The sequence below is a fragment of the Zingiber officinale genome, chromosome 3A (genome assembly GCF_018446385.1).
Source record: "Zingiber officinale cultivar Zhangliang chromosome 3A, Zo_v1.1, whole genome shotgun sequence".
Classification (NCBI taxonomy): Eukaryota; Viridiplantae; Streptophyta; class Magnoliopsida; order Zingiberales; family Zingiberaceae; genus Zingiber; species Zingiber officinale.
This window is the reverse complement of record NC_055990.1, coordinates 63,082,743-63,100,021: the sequence shown is the minus strand read 5'-3', so window position 1 is coordinate 63,100,021 and position 17,279 is coordinate 63,082,743. Positions and strand designations below refer to the sequence as shown.

At 35.3% G+C, this 17,279-nt stretch overlaps 1 protein-coding gene across 2 annotated transcripts; it reads right to left on the bottom strand.

Annotated features, from left to right (window-relative positions):
• Window positions 1-8,687: 8,687 nt before the first annotated feature.
• On the bottom strand, window positions 8,688-16,811 carry LOC122051955 (O-fucosyltransferase 9-like). 2 transcript variants are annotated; one of them, XM_042613318.1, is made up of 10 exons: window positions 16,218-16,811; window positions 15,736-15,808; window positions 15,544-15,611; window positions 14,393-14,481; window positions 13,428-13,625; window positions 12,509-12,713; window positions 12,260-12,427; window positions 10,705-10,872; window positions 10,275-10,462; window positions 8,688-9,053 (listed from the first exon to the last, which is right to left on the bottom strand). In XM_042613318.1, exons 1-10 carry the CDS (start codon window positions 16,563-16,565, stop codon window positions 8,918-8,920), a joined length of 1,641 nt encoding a protein of 546 aa, XP_042469252.1. In that variant the 5' UTR covers window positions 16,566-16,811; the 3' UTR covers window positions 8,688-8,917. The 2 variants fall into 2 exon arrangements, with proteins under 2 accessions (XP_042469252.1, XP_042469253.1); XM_042613319.1 differs by lacking the exon at window positions 8,688-9,053 and adding an exon at window positions 9,066-10,196.
• Between the last annotated feature and the right edge of the window lie 468 nt (window positions 16,812-17,279).

The following is a 17,279-nucleotide window of genomic DNA, read 5'->3' as shown; positions in this document are numbered from 1 at the left end:
ATATGAGGTCACTTGAAAACTTTAAAACGTTATAAAAAGTTGACTAGATTTGAAAATATTTGAATACTCAATTACATGGACAAGTTTTGAAAAACTGTAATTAAGTTTTGAATATGCATTTTGAAGAAACTTTGATATTAAAAAATATTTAGTTTTAGGACACAGGGAGTAGCAGTAGTTTGTTTTCTAGTCCAAGCATGAGTCAAATTAAATTACTGAGTTTAATTTGATTAAGTATCAGAGCCTTAAAATAATCAGGTAAAGTAATTTGATTAGAACCTTAAAGTACAATCATGCTTAAAAAAAATTGAAACACACTTTTCCCAATTGTCTAACCTTTAGCTACTTGCTGATTGCCTAGAGGGCAGTAGCTTTCACATGGTTAGTCAAATTAAGTCCATTTGGTCCAGCTAGAGTTGGCTAGAGCTAGAAGACTTGACTTGATTATTATTTATGATGTGTTTAACGCCCAGACTCATATTGATGCACAAATATAAGCATTCCTGAGTCCAGGCTGTACCCTATGCACCTCACGCCATTCTAAGTTTGTCAAACACAAGCAAGGTATACCTAGGTGATTGTGAGATGCTCTGGCTTTAATCTAGGGGTACATGATATCTAGGGGAAAACCTAAGCTAAATCCAGAATTTTTGAAAATTCTAAGAAATTGGAATTTTGAAATAAGTATTTTCCTAGAAATTTTAAAAGCAAATCATAACCAATTTTTAAAAAAACATTGTCTATTCTACCCAACACATTCCTATTTGTCTTCTAAGTGAGCTGAACTCAAGTTCAGGTAAGGGTTTTGTGAAGATGTCAGCTAGATTTGATTTTGACTCAACATAGTTGAGTATAATATCACCCTTAGCTACATGATCCCTTACAAAATGGTGCTTCACTTCTATATGTTTAGTCCTTGAGTGATGAATTGGGTTTTTTGTTAAATTTATGGAACTTATATTATCAATTGAGATTTTTGTGTTATGATAGTTCAGTTGATAGTCTTTAAGAGTGTGCATCATCCAAAGCAATTGAGATGTGCATTCACCTAAGGCTATATATTCAGCTTCAGTGGTAGACAAAGCCACACAATGTTGCTTTCTACTTGACCAACTTACTAGGCATTGTCCTAGAAATTGACAACTACCACTTGTGCTTTTTCTATCTAACTTGTATCCGGCGTAATCCGAGTCAGAATAGCCAAGAAGGTCAAAGGTGCAAGTTCTAGGGTACCAGAGTCCTATATTTAGAGTACCTTTAATGTACCTAAGTATTCTTTTAACATAGGTTAAATGTGACTCTTTTGCACAAGATTGGTATCTTGCGCACATACTAACCGCAAATAATATGTCGGGTCGGCTTGAAGTTAGGTAAAGCAAGCTTCCTTGATCGCTTTCCGTGGACAACAACTTCCAAGCAATCTTCCGCGATTCTACTGTTCACCAAGGCGCCTTGAACAGCCGAGTCAGCCGGGGAGATGAGGAGCGAACTGGTCGAATCTTATCACAGACTCAAGGCGCCTTCCACTGTTCACCAGGCGCCTTCATCTATTCAAGGCGCCTTCCACTGTTCATCAAGGCGCCTTGAGCAGCTTCTCGCAGCCAGCTCCAGCCTTGAAATAAGTTTTCAAAGATTTTTGAAATGATTTTTAAAACTTAATTTCAAAATCATTTCAAAAATCTTTTGAAAATCAATTTCAAAATTATTTAAAAATCATTTCAAAAATCTTTTAAAACTTAATTTCAAAAATCTTTTTCAAAATTAATTAAAAATCATTTCAAAAATCTTTTGAAAATCAATTTCAAAATTATTTAAAAATCATTTCAAAAATCTTTTAAAACTTAATTTCAAAAATCTTTTTCAAAATTAATTAAAAATCATTTCAAAAATCTTTTGAAAATCAATTTCAAAATTATTTAAAAATTATTTCAAAAATCTTTGAAAAACTTATATAAATGCTTTGAAAAATCTTTTGAAAAATTTATTTAAATCCTTTGAAAATTCATTTCAAAAATCTTTTGAAAATTCTTTTCAAAATCTTTTAAAATTAATTCAATTACTGTCAAAATATTAATTTAAAATGATTTAAAAATATTTAATTATCAAATTCTGATTGCTAAAGTTAACTCTAATTAATTTTCAATAAATTCTCAAAAGTTTAGCATTTTCTCATTTGGAACTTAAATTTTCAATATTTTCAAATAATCTCATCTCAAACTGCACATGTTTGATAATCTAGAATGGATGAGCTGGAATTAGGATAATATAAAGTTCTTCTTGTACTCTAAGACCCTAAGAATTTAATTTGGCATTAATTAAGGGGGAATGAACAGAGTCATGCTAGTACTTTAAGGCTAAACAAATTCCTTTAGGGCTCTGATACCAATTGTTGGATCGAGACGCGCTAGAGGGGGGGGTGAATAACGCTCGTGGCTAAAATCGTTCAATTATCGGAATCGTAACAACTATCGGAGAAGTAACGCAGCGGAAAGTAAACAAACACACAGAAAGACAAGAGAATTTACTTCGTTCGGAGCCTGTGACGACTCCTACTCGAAGGCCCGCGATCCTTGATCGCTTTCCGTGGACAACAACTTCCAAGCAATCTTCCGCGATTCTACTGTTCACCAAGGCGCCTTGAACAGCCGAGTCAGCCGGGGAGATGAGGAGCGAACTGGTCGAATCTTATCACAGACTCAAGGCGCCTTCCACTGTTCACCAGGCGCCTTCATCTGTTCAAGGCGCCTTCCACTGTTTATCAAGGCACCTTGAGCAGCTTCTCGCAGCCAGCTCCAGCCTTGAAATAAGTTTTAAAAGATTTTTGAAATGATTTTTAAAACTTAATTTCAAAATCATTTCAAAAATCTTTTGAAAATCAATTTCAAAATTATTTAAAAATCATTTCAAAAATCTTTTAAAACTTAATTTCAAAATCATTTCAAAATTTTTTTGAAAATCAATTTCAAAATTATTTAAAAATCATTTCAAAAACTTTTGAAAATAAATTTCAAAATTATTTAAAAATCATTTCAAAAATCTTTTTCAAAATTATTTAAAAATCATTTCAAAAATCTTTTGAAAATCAATTTCAAAATTATTTAAAATTCATTTCAAAAATCTTTGAAAAACTTATATAAATGCTTTGAAAAATCTTTTGAAAAACTTATTTAAATCCTTTGAAAATTCATTTCAAAAATCTTTTGAAAATTCTTTTCAAAAATCTTTTAAAATTAATTCAATTACTGTCAAAATATTAATTTAAAAGGATTTAAAAATATTTAATTATCAAATTCTGATTGCTAAAGTTAACTCTAATTAATTTTCAATAAATTCTCAAAAGTTTAGCATTTTCTCATTTGGAACTTAAATTTTCAATATTATCAAATAATCTCATCTCAAATTGCACATGTTTGATAATCTAGAATGGATGAGCTGGAATTAGGATAATATAAAGTTCTTCTTATGCTTGTACTCTAAGACCCTAAGAATTTAATTTGGCATTAATTAAGGGGGAATGAACAGAGTCATGCTAGTACTTTAAGGCTAAACAAATTCCTTTAGGGCTCTGATACCAATTGTTGGATCGAGACGCGCTAGAGGGGGGGTGAATAGCGCTCGTGGCTAAAATCGTTCAATTATCGGAATCGTAAAATCTATCGGAGAAGTAACGCAGCGGAAAGTAAACAACCACACAGAAAGACAAGAGAATTTACTTCGTTCGGAGCCTGTGACGACTCTTACTCGAAGGCCCGCGATCCTTGATCGCTTTCCGTGGGCAACAACTATAAGATCGACAAGAGTACAAGTAATACAGTTAAGTATAATGAAAAAGTACAGTTATACCGACGATAATATAGTAATCTGAAGATTTCGGAGCTCCAGGTCGTCGGTGTCTCGTAGCAGCACTTCGGGATCGTCTCGTGAGCAGCTTGTAGCAGAAAGATTGCTTGGAAGTTCTTTTTTGAAGCTGCTGGTCGAGACCCCTTATAAAGGGGGTTCAAGGCGCCTTATGCGCCTTGAACGAGCCGAGTCACCCGCGTGGATCAGCACGGACCTGGTCGAACTCTATCTGGTTCAAGGCGCCTTCAGCCTATACAGGGCGCCTTCAACCTCCGGTCCAAGGCGCCTTGAACTCCATTCAAGGCGCCTCCAGTCTGCTGCGCTGGCCTCTTCCTGACTCGCACCCGAGGCGCCTCCAAGCTCCATGGAGGCGCCTCGGCACTGTTCATCCGAGGTCTTTTTTTGTACTTTGGTCCCTGCAAGATATGTTAATCCCAAAAATACCCTGCAGCACAAAGTTAGCACAAAACAATGATATAACTATTGAAATATTTAACAGTCTCTTGACTGTCCGAGTCTGACTTCAGGTTTCCTACCAGAAACCCTAGGTCGACCCGACGCCTACTGTTCCTTCTACGGGGAACGCGTCCTCACCTACTCCACTAAGGAGATTTACCTGTCGCCAGTACGATCCTCCAGATCGACTGGACTTTTGCTCGGCACTCGATGCTTCCGGACTTTCTGCTGAATATCCACTTCACCGGCCAGTTCAGACTTTCACCTGGTTCGCGACACCAGGGCTTTCCACCTAAGGTTACCACCCCCTAGGACTTTTGCCTGAAGCCATCGACCTGCCAAGACTTTCCGCATAGGGTTACCACCCCCTATGACCTAGGGTTACCACCCCCTAGGGTTTTACCTTGCCTAACCGCAGTTAGGACTTTCCTGAAACACTCAGCAAAAGCTGTCAGATAACAAAGCACCTTAACTTTGAATCCTTTGCCATTATCAAAACTTAGATTCGATCGTCGGATGCTTCCCGTACCAACAATCAATAGTCAAGCTCACAATTAAAGTCGAACATTTCAAAAGGTCTTTTCAAAATCTTATCTTTTCAAATTCCTGTGAATCTTATATTCAAAATATTTCTGCTTAGGGATTCGTTAAAAACGTTGAAAAAAAAATCCAAAAAAACAACTATTTGATAGTCCGAATATGTTACAGGCGACCGCCAAATAAAATTTTAACAAAAAAAAAAACTCGAATAGAATTAACCAACTCCAATAAAAATTAATATTCGGTCAGATTATTTCCCCCTAGGCAACCGTATGCCTTTATATAATCAACCTTAGACAACCACCAATGTTCAATCCAAAACCTATCTTCTAATTCGTCTCATGTTCAAAACCTGGTTTTTATTCCTTTCTCGATTTCAACTTCAGGTTTCAAGTTTTTCTATCTTCCAATCACCATGCCTAACTAAGTTTTTTTTAATTATTTTTACAAATCCATTTTCTTTTCTCACTTTAATTACTTCACTTATTAGATCTCGACGTCACTCGACTCAAGTCAACACCTCAACACATTCCGACTCTATATTTTCTTTTGAGGGCCTTAGGTTTAGGTATGAACAAAATACCTACATTTCCATACCTCCTAAATTTCTAAGTCGACAATTCTTTTCAGATTTCAACTCAATCATCCATCATGGAACCGCTATCGTCAAATCATCAAGTCCTTATGTCATACTATCACATCTTGACTCTCATCTTCAAATCTTTCGATATCGATGTTAATGGAGGAAATATCCAACCCTTAAATAATTCCAACACGATAGGATTTATCCAATTTAACCTAGTCAAAATGGCCCTCAGAGAAAATATCTTAGTCTACAAAGACAATAGGCAGACTTATCCAGAGGCTCATGAAATCCCGCTTAAGCCCAGTATTAATACAAATCAGCTAGCCACATCTCCAGCAACTTATGCACCTACCACAACTTCATCATTTTTAACCTTAGAGGAACGCATGACTCAAATCGAGATGAACATCACTCGTGTATTTTAACTTATGATACAACAGATTATGGACATATTTCGATCTCAACATACAAGCCAACAAATACTGCCTTACGACGACTTATCTTCATTAGTTATCGTTATTTATATTTATTTTGACTTGCAGTTAACTTTCTCTTGATTATGACTTAGATTAGTTGTCGTCATTTATATTTACCTTAGACTTGCAGTTTCCTTTCTCTTGACTATGACTTGAAGTATATTTTAATAAACGGTTGGATTTATTTGTGGATTACACTTGATTTTATTTTTACATTGATTTACTTATTTATTCTTTCCCATTTAACCCATTTTTGATAAATACAAAAGGGAAGGGAAATAAAAAGGTATTAAATATCAAGTAAATTTATTGTTTATATTTTTCCTCCAAATTTAAACAAACATGGTATGATTAAGGGGACCAATATTTAGCGGGGAGAAAATAAATTGAATATTCATGTATGATTGTTTTTTATTTCAATCATTTTATCATACATTAAATATACAACTCACAATCATTTATTACTAACTATTATTTACTAACTTTAACTTAATTTTCATACTATAAAAAAACGAAGAGATTATTGATACTAGGTACATAACATTTAACCTAGAATTTTAATATATGACTAAGGTAAAATTAAATTTGTTAGTGATCTAACAACTTGGTATCAAGTATGTTGGTGCAAGCAACTTGATAGTTGTAAAATTTTGATGAGTAAAGTCAAACAATGAAAAATCCTAGAAAGTGAAGTTAGGCAGTGATAAAGTCCTGATTAAGAGTCAGACAAGAACTATCTTGGCTAGGAACCAAGCAAGAAATGTAGGTCCCTTGACGGCCGACTAGAGGCGAGGTGAATAGCCTGAAATAAACAATAAAACATTTCTCGTCTTTTCAAACTAAATTAAGAAACATTTGCATAAAGAGAAACTTAATTAAAGAAATAAATAGGCAGATCGTTTATTTGGTTACAACCTAAGTAGTTATTAATTCAAGGCAAGTAAAACTCACTAAAAGTCTCCTTTAGGTGGAGAAGCCTCTTACAGCAGTTGAAACATTCAATTAGAAAGCTAAACAGAATTGATTACAAGTGTTGTTGTTTAGCTTCTAGGATCAAGGTTATATTTAAAGCCCTAATCGGGACGCTTGGAAGAGTTCCAAGCGCTTGAACGTGGATAGAATTTTATTCTCGTCACAACGGATCGCGTCACGTCGTGATTTGATAGAATTTCTAGTCCGGGTGCTTGGACCCAAAAAGTCAATATCCTATTAACTTTTTGGTTCGGGTCTTCTGCTCCGATTCTGCTTGTTTGGGTCCGGGTTTTCCGCTCTGCTTCCACTCACTTGGGTGATTTTGGCCATCCGAAATAGGACTCATCCAAACCCATCTTCCGGCATCCTCGAGCAACCTTTCACTCCGGCTTCTCATCCCTCGGAAACGTCGAGCGCTTCCTTCTCGTCTGCCAGCGTACTCTTCTGCAACATCTCATCCCTCGAACGCACTGAGCCCATCAACTCTCTCCCGTGCCATCCTTCTCGCTAGCTGTGTCTTTCGCTCGACTTCCTGTGTTCTTAAGTTCCTGCACACTTAGACACATGGACATCAAAATATAACATGACCTAACTTGATTTAGTTGATCATATTAAAACTACCACGGGGTACTTACAAAAAAGTCCTAGTTGGGAGCTAGGTGAATCAATTCCAAGTTTGTGGATTGCTTGGCACAAATCCAAATATGTGGAAGGGAGCTGATTGCTTAGCAAACAAGTCCAATGATTGTTTGGCCACCCAAACTAGATGGGTCAAAATCTAGTGAAGTAAGTGTGAGTAACTTTAGATTCTATATCCTACTCATTACGTGTAATAATTGCAAGGAAGTGGTTCGACGATTCCAACCAACCAAAGGAAGTTCGGGCGACTGGCTAGTGATAACTTTTGACGAATGATTTCGGAGGGTCCAAGTGATAGTAGTTGGGTCGAGGCGACCAAAGTGTATGGGTGACCAGAGTGGCTTCTAGGCGACCGAGAGATGACATTTATTAGCAATCCAAGTGACTCGGATCAAGATCAAATTTGACCCCTCTCCAGATGACCGAGAAGCTTCGTCAACATTATCTCATGAATAAAAATTGTAGTCATGTCAGCACGAATACAGACGCCCCGAGAGCCTCTAAGCGATTGAGAGAGTGTTATAAAAGGATATTCGAGGCAGAGCTTGAAACTCACCAATTCACGATCATTTTTCTCTATGTTTGTGCTCATGTGCTCTCTCGTACTTTCTGTGCTACAACACGTTGCAACTTTGTGCTTAAGTTTTGATCGGAAATTCTAGAGTACATTTTCATTTATGTTGTGTTACCTCATTTTATAATTGTGTTTAATTTTTATATTCGTTTGCTATAAGCTTTCTCCACCTAAAAGAAATTAAAAATAAAAAATATTTTTTTTATTATTTCTACTTTATTTTAATTGTGTTTGATCTACATTCCTAATTTAAATTTATAAACTATTAGATTAATATTTATTTCTGCTATGCTATTATCCTGTTTATCTATTATTTCTTTAATTATCAATTCATAAAATTCATAATCCTATTCATATATCTAATTCTTTGAATACATTTGCAATCGACCAAATGGATGATGAAACTGGTTGTCCGCCTTAGCACATGTAGTCACGGGATTCCAGCAGCTTTTAGAATCTTGAATGAGCCTATCTAATCGAACATGACAAAAAGCACAAAAAGTGCTTAATATTTTTTTCAGATACCAAAAAGTATAAAGAAAAAAAAATACTCAATAGCAGTTCAATCATTTCTTATTGACAGTGCATGGCAATTTTTGATGCATACACATGAAGCACGTCAAATCTTCTCACATAGTGTAAATTTTGCATATATCGTGATGCCATATAAATTGAAAGCAATTGTGAAGGATTGTGCACAAGAATGAATGAATTAGGATTACAATTGATTGACTAATACTGAGAAAAACTACTTACAACTGTGTTAAAAGCGTTCAAAAAGTAGCCCACTTCTGTTGTTAGACTTAAGTTGTTTAACCAATAATCTACAGTATGTCACGTTTCTGCTTGCTGACACAAGCAATCCGGCATCGGAAAAGTGTACAAGGATGCATCTGGTTTTCTCAAACTGATGCCCTTTACGTCACTGTGATGCAGAACTTCCTGCATATTACGTTTGAACCTATCCCATCTGCAAATCAAGAGAATGTCTACATAACATTATGTCCACACTGAATGAAATATGATTAGAGACTAATGTGTAGTATTTAATCTATTACCAGTTGTGTTTGTTAATAAAGACCTACTTCTGATATTTTATATTCACATGACGGCATTATACATTCTTATGTGAAGACCAACATTTTAGAGCTAACATGACGTGGCACCTTAGAGATGGATGAGTAAGATGGAACTCAAAAATAATATGTATACTTCCAGCTCAATTACCATTCAGGAGAAATAACACATGCATCACCTAAAGATGTTTGTATCTTGGAACAAGAAATTGGCTAGTAATAATCAGAAATTGTAAGAAATAAGCTGCAGTTACACTATGTGAGGACTAAAATTGTAGAGATATGATTGACAGATTATTAGCTTTGGTATCATGTAAGTATTGTAGATTGGTTTTTGTAATTAATTCATGTTCAATCAGACATTTATAAAATTCATTATACCAAAGATTTGATCAAAAGAAATATAAATAATGCCAAAGGTAAGGGAAAAAGATAAAAAGAATCAATTGACAAGATAACTCATGATGTTTTATGGATCAGAAGTAGCCCATTCATCAAACACACAGTAGTTATGATGAGTCATGAAATTTAATACAAGTTCATGAAACAAATCACAGTTCTAGCAATGCGGTAAAATAGGCTTCATGGTTTGATCACGCTGGAAATCCAGCACATAACAAAAATAACTACCCAATGTAACAACTAATAAAATTGAAAACTACATTCAACAAATGGAAAAATAAGTGTAAGTTATTGAACTAGTAATTGAGTTGCAGAGGAGAACATTCTTAATTCTTGTCATGATATTTCTTCTTTACATTAGCCTGATATATTCTTAATTATTGAACTACATTACATATCTTGTGTCATACCTTGGACATGACATATTCATGCAAGACAGAAAAAACTAACTATTCTTGATATTAGCCAGATATAGCACCTCTACATGCAAAAGGTGAAAACCTGAATTACTACATTATTAAAAAAAAAATGATAATCCCAGTTAGCCTCATTGACTATCCCTGGGGATGACCGGTCCGGCTCCACAGAAATTTCCCACCGGCCACCATCTTAAGTCTGAATTACTGCCTTATTAGCTATAAGGGAAGAGAAAGGAACTGATAAAGGCCATGTAATAACTTTTGCCAAGCAACATTCTGAATAAATGTTGTTACCTAATAAAAGGGTTGTCAAATGATAACACCAACTTTCTCTTGTCGGGATTTATTGTTTTTGAGTGTCCATTAAAATAGCGCCTGTGTCCCATCAAAAAGTGAGGGAAATTTCCTCCTTGAGTTGTTACAAAAACTTCACTGTGAGCACAGATACTATAATCAAGTGCTGCCAACCGTGATGAGTGTCCCTAGGGGAAAGGATTATACATTTAGATTGCATAACAAATTAAAAAATCAGCATAAATCAAGATGCAGTTATCTAAGGAACTATTATATGAAACAAGATATTTTAATGAATGGTAGATATATAAAACAACGAGTAAATATAGATAACACACACACACACACAAAAACAAAAAAAAACAAAAAAGGAATTTTTCCATGCTGAGACATTATTGAGCCATAAAAATGCCTAAAACAATTAAAATACCTTGAAAGGTGCAAGTTCATATGTTGAAGCCAGGGTATCCTTGGTCTCTAAGAGAGGAAATAGCTGATGGAGAGGAGCCATATATTTTTCTGTATTATATATCTTTCCAGAGGCAACGTAGACAAACGTATTGTTATCAAATCCCATGCCTCGAAGCATCATTCCAACCTGGAAAACAACATTTTGTTAACTGGCTGACAACAATGAAGAAATATGTGAAAATTGTCAATGCCAAGCAGTTCATGGATATAAACAAACTGACCAAATCATGTGTGAGAGGTGAAAATCAGACATCAAAATGATCACATGAGTAACTGCCTTGCATGCAAAAGCACATTGTTTTAGTGTGTCATATTAAAGACCTAAAATAAAAAGTTTGTGTCAAAAATTGATCCTATGATCTAACAGCCATTGTAATAGTGTGTGCCTTTATAGGTACTGAATATTGACAAGGAAACCATATAATTCACATTGAATTGTGGGTTTACAATTATTCCATTAAAGTAGAAAAAAATGAAGGATACTGATAAGAGTATGATTAACCCTAGAGATCAACCTATAGAAGGTTTCTTTTTTATATAATTATGAGACAATGAGGAAAAACTGAATTTCATCATGGAGAACCTAACAATTGCACAATGTATAAATTTTATTACTAGAGATAATTGGAACTATAAGACAAGACAGTTATATAGATACTTAGAGCATCCACATAAATTATCCTATCCAAAGATTTTATCTTAAATTTTGGATAGGGTAGCTAAAAAACCTTTATATCGGCTATCCTATAAAAAAAGGGCAATATTCGATGCACGAAGCTCCTACTATGCGGAATCCCGGGGAAGGATCCATTATACGCAGCCTTACCCTGCTTTTTGCAAGAGGCTGTTTCCAGGATTCGAACATGTGCCCTTTTGGTCACAAAGCAACAACTTTACCGTTACGCCAAGGCTCCCCTTCAGCTACCCTATCCATTCCCTAAATTTTGCATTTATGAATAGCGCTTCTCTAAATTTAGGGAATGAATTTCATTCCCTAAACATTATAGAGGAGAGAGAAAAAATAAAGAAGTTGATATATGGTGTAATAAAAGTGGATACCCAAATTTAATAAAGTAACTTTTTTACCCTAAATTATACATTTTAGATAGGGAAGCTGATGTGGATGCTCTTAGAATCAAAGATAGTAGCTCAAGTAGAAAAAGATTATTGCTTGAAATTCATCAATATAAATTTGCATAAAGCATACAATTTTAGTAGTAGAGCTTATTTGAGCTGTAAAGGTAACATTGTCACCCAAATACTTGGAATAAGGATTATAACTCCATGGCAGAGTGAGGTTTCTATAACAATGTCCCTGTTCCATGTGGACCAACATAATAAAAAAAATTTCCATGTAAGCAACCAGCACAAATTAGTACAGGATAGGCATGACATTAAACACAAACACAACAGACATCGGTAAATGGTTCTTGCCTAGACTGTAGGTCAACTTTTAGTAGACATTTTCCACAGGCATATCACATGATAATGTTGGAAGGAATTAGGTACAGAACCTCTAGTGGTGTTAAGGGGCATCTCCCATTCCTTCTGTTAGCTTCTGGGCTAATAACTCGACCAGGCCTATTGAATTTCCCTCTCCAACCTCTTTCACGAGCTTTATTCATTTCATCTTTCTCTAGTTGGCCACCATCATAAGTACAGCATGAAAAAGCTACCATATCCTGAAATGTAAAATGCCCAATATTTCAATCCCTTGGCCAAAAGGTCATAAACAAATTTTTTGCAAGAATATCACAAAAGACCTGTTCAAACCGAAGATGCACTGAGATGTATTTCCCACCATTTTTTGAACTGTTTGTTACCATTCTGTCTACCATTTTGTCTGCAAGCGCCCTTATTGGTTGAGAAAAGCGCAGTGCTTCAAAATTGGTCAAACATCTCAATCCTTGGATACTGGGTGGAACGGAATGAGCCAATCTATTAGAGAAGGGTGCAATTCGTATGGCTCTGAACAAAAACACAAGTAAACATTAAAATCACAAAAGAACAACAGTCCATTTTTTAAAGCCTAAACAATTCAAATTTGAATCCGTATCTACACAATTTTATATGATAACCGAATAGTCAATTATTTAATGATTAATCTATTCAATTTTCAAAGAAGTAATGGAACTTTCAAGACTGATTGAATCTGTTTACAAATGGTTAAAATTGTGGAGAATTACCAAACTGTGTCTCATTAAGTTTAAACAATTAGAATCCATGCATTAAAGAAAACTTAAGCTTGAATCAATTTGACCATGAATCTTAATTATCAGGAGGGACTGAATTTGGATCCACATTTACATGTGACATTCAAGAGAACATAGCTTATAAACCAAACAAATGGAAAATATCAGAATAGATTGTGTGCATCCAGACACTCAATCAAACATTTACAGACACTCAATCAAACATATATGACAAAATAAACAAAATGAAAGAACTTCACAAGTAGCAGGATGATACAGCAAGAAATATGAATACAATTGGAAAGATATGACTGGTAGGACACAGCAAATTCCTTGAAAAAATTTCTACCAAGACTAAAGGCTTCTTTTCCATTCAAGTCAAACAATCCAAAAGCCTTAACCATGAATTGGTATATAAAGATCTATAAAAATGGTTGGGTAAGAAACGAGAGAGAAGGGGAATATTTTACTTTAAACATTAAGCACATACCCAAATTCTATCAGTTTTGGCAGAACCTTCTCTAGATAATAGGTCTTTGATTGCAGAGCCCTACTTCTCATATTTAAAATATTGCTAATGTTGTTGTCAAATCGATCCAATATATCTGGAGGAAGCTCTTTTACCACTCTTACATGATCTTTCAGGATCTCAGTGAAGTACTCTTCATCAAATATATCCTCAAACTTGCTACAAGAATCAAGACAAGCAAAATCAAGACATTATTTCAGTGTACTCTTCCAGAAAAGAAATATCCAACAACTACAGTCATATTTCACTAAAATAACAAAGTAAGAAAACCAGACTCTGAATATTAAATATAACCACATAAAGTGTCAAATTAACCATGAGCACCCACAAATTAATTGTTGGTGAAGATTAACTTACAAAATCATAGTCCCACATGAAAAGTGGTATTCTGTTAATGGAGCCATGGACACCCATAATTAGAAGCCTTAGCACACGTGATGGTAAGAACTAAAATGCAATCTCTAAAGTATCATGCGATAGAAGAAAAATACACTCAGTATGGTTTGTGACCTAATTCATCATATAAGTTCTTTGATCAAAAAAGAAAATTAAAAAAAAAAATGAAGACCTGCACAAAAGTATTTCATTTCTAACATCGCAAAATCTTGTTCCACAATTCATTAGAAATTAGAGCATTATAAAATCACATAGACCATGCCAAGCATACTAGGCTTCAATAAGAATCTCATTAAGGAGCAAGGTTTGTCCATGCAAATGTCCTTGTACCAGCTGTACTGATAAAAATGCTGAAAGATCTCAGTTATTGATCAATAGAAAAAATGGAAATCTATAATTTCTAACCTGTAAACAACATTTGATTGACCATATATTACATTAAAACTCAAAAAGAGCTCATCACCTAACCAAATGCAACATATAAATAAAAAATTAATGCCTAAAGCAAAGTTTTAAGACATTTCTTTTACCTAGAATCACGCCAAACACTGTTGAAATGAAACATTGGTATTACAAGTGTGGCATTTAGCAAGCCTGCCACTGCCACTGCATCAGATATCTGTATGACAGAAAATTCAGAAGTAATTTTCTTGTGCAACAAACATGATGAAACTAGATGAATGCTAAGCCATTTTAAAACATTAGATACTATGCATTTTGAATATAAAACAAGCAAGTGCTGACAAAGTAAATATAATTCCAAGAAAAGTTGTGTATAATGTCTTTACTTAATACTTCCCAATTCCAGAAGAAATTTATTACTTTGGAGAGATAGGTGACAATTTATGTGAACATAGTAAGTCTTTCTTGGATTACTTTAATGGTAGTCTCTGCATTTTCCATTACAATTCCAATAGCTTGGACTCAGATCATGGGGATTGATAGAAGACTTTGTACCAAAAAAATAGGTATATCGGCATTGATTAGATTTGATTTTTATTGAATTCTTCATTAAATAAGCATTTTTAACATTATGACTTGAGGAGGACTTGAACCTTTACGCTCTTTAGAATGAGATTTTGAGCTATGCATTATCCATATGGGGCTACTACAATTGAGAAAATCCCCAGATCTGAGATGAAAGAGAGGTCATTTGTTATTGGAGCAGATAACAACAAGCATTTCATTAGACAAGCATACTGTAATTTTCTAATTGATTTTCATGGTTTCATTAATGGAAATTGTTTGATGTTCTTTTGAAAAAGATAATCTTTTTGTACAATTCCAAACATGAAGGAAATCTATCTTATCGTGAAAATTAATACTTTTGAGATGAAACGAAACCACTATTTTCTTCCTTTTCTTCTTGTGGAATAAGTGAAATGAATGAAATTTTTACCATATTTTTTTTTATTATCCTTTCTTTTCCATAGATTTTTTAGATTAGAAAAAAATAACAAAAATTATTATATCACCTCTATAAGCTGTTTTTTAGAAGGCCAACGTTCATTATGTGACAGAAAATAGTGATGGACAATGCCAGATACATGAAAGCAATATTTAGGGTACTTGCAAGAGATTATTAAACTTTTAAGAACTTACATCCAAGGGAAAATAAAATAGTTATGCTTATTTTCAGGCTAGTGTATAGAGAAAGAAGCCAATTTGTGAGAGCACTTACAGATAGACGTTGCTGATTCAAACCACCATTTGCTTCAATTATGAGAAAACCATTTGAAGGGGGCAACTCTGTATACAAATTAGATATAAAGACTACTAATTTTATCATTTTTCCTGGATAAGGGAACATTATTTGTATAGAGAATTTTTTATTCTTGAAGACAGGTTTCTGTGCAGTATTCAGAGTTCTCACCTGCTTGTGACAGACTCTTCCTAAAGCAAGGTTTCCATTTTTGAGTTGCTTTGTGGCGCCATGCTGCTGTCAACTGCACGGCATGCAAAACAAAATATAATTTTGATAGCATAAACTATGAAGCGGGAAAGCAGAAATGGCCTATAATAGGCTGAAAGTAAGGTTGTTCTCCGGATGCATCAATTTCTTCAAGGTAAACTTTCATGCATTTTGTTGGAAAAGAAACATTCATAAAGAATCTTACTATATTCCGCTACGTCTCTAAACGAAGATAAGATAAATTGTCCAATTCATTCGCTTCAAGAAAACAAAATCTAGGTTCTAATACTAGAACGTTTTCACACAAAGACACCGAATTTCTTTCTAAACCAGTAGTAACGACAAGAGATTCAGGCTCATAAATAAAAAGAACGGGAAAGATTAGACATTGGAAGCTGCATTGCAGCTCCCGGTTTTAATACCGGGGATTTTTCGATAATTACCGGAATGGAGTGGTTTAGATCGGCCTGCATGTAAGGCCACAGCTTCTGAAACACCTGCGGACTGCGGTACACTGACCCTGGCGGTGGCACCCTCCTCCTAAGGACGGCGACACCGATTCGGACCGGCATGGGCGGCTTGAGGTCCCACTCCCACCTCCCTAAGAACACCAGCGTTAGGGCTAGGTAGAGGAGCGGAACCACCAGAAGCGCCCCCCTCCGCCGGAAGGTCGCCACCGCCGCCCAGTGCACTAGCCTCCAGACGCTCCGCGACACTCCATCACCGCCCTTCCCTCGCCTCTCTGGCATCGGAGATGACGCTCCGCCGCCGAGACGGATCCGCCCGGCCATGGCTCGTCACGGCCGACCCCTCCCAGATCCGAAGAAAGCTCCCTCCTTAGGGATCATCCCAGAACGAAGAGGACGAATTAAAGAAAAGTCAAGACGGGGAGCGGCGCAGGACTTTATTGCCAATCGGCCAGCGGAACTCGAATCAAGATCAAAAATTGAGGGAGCGCCGAGAGGAAGATAGCGTGGAAAATCAAGGAGCGCCAGTGGAAGCCATTTTAGAGCCTTTAAAGCACGGGATAGGGAAAAAAAAAATTAAAGATGGATGGAATCATGGATTGGAATTCGATGCCTTAATAATGGACTTCTGATTTTTTTTTTTTTTTTTTTTTTTTTGTCTTGCATATACAAATTATTAAGATTATCTCATTAAAAAATTAATACTTTCTGATAATAAAGGCCACTTTATAGATCGATAAGGTACCCAGGTCGTAGTTGGTTAGCATGCGGTAATATTGTTGTAATGGGTATAGATTAAATCTCGCTAAAAATCATGTATAACGTTTTCCCATATACTGGTTAATTATAGTTTATATATCGATTATGAGATTAGCCATGTAGTCCGTCGATGGAGATGTCGATAGGTCATTAATTTGGACAGGAGACAGTTATACAAAAATCAACTGCAACATTTTAAATGTCTTAAGAGAAGTTTTTCCATAAGTCAAATAATAACAACTCAAGTTTTAGCTTGTCCGACAGGAGTTCAATTGTCTT

What these genes read in the sequence shown, in the direction of transcription:
- LOC122051955 (XM_042613318.1), bottom strand. Translation starts at nt 16,565, where the DNA reads ATGGCCGGGCGGATCCGTCTCGGCGGCGGAGCGTCATCTCCGATGCCA. An exon ending in TGCATCTTCGGTTTGAACAG is followed by an intron (nt 12,428 to 12,508) that starts GTCTTTTGTGAT and finishes TTTACATTTCAG; the next exon opens with GATATGGTAGCTTTTTCATG. An exon ending in TTTGACAACCCTTTTATTAG is followed by an intron (nt 9,054 to 10,274) that starts GTAACAACATTT and finishes CTTGATTTGCAG; the next exon opens with ATGGGATAGGTTCAAACGTA.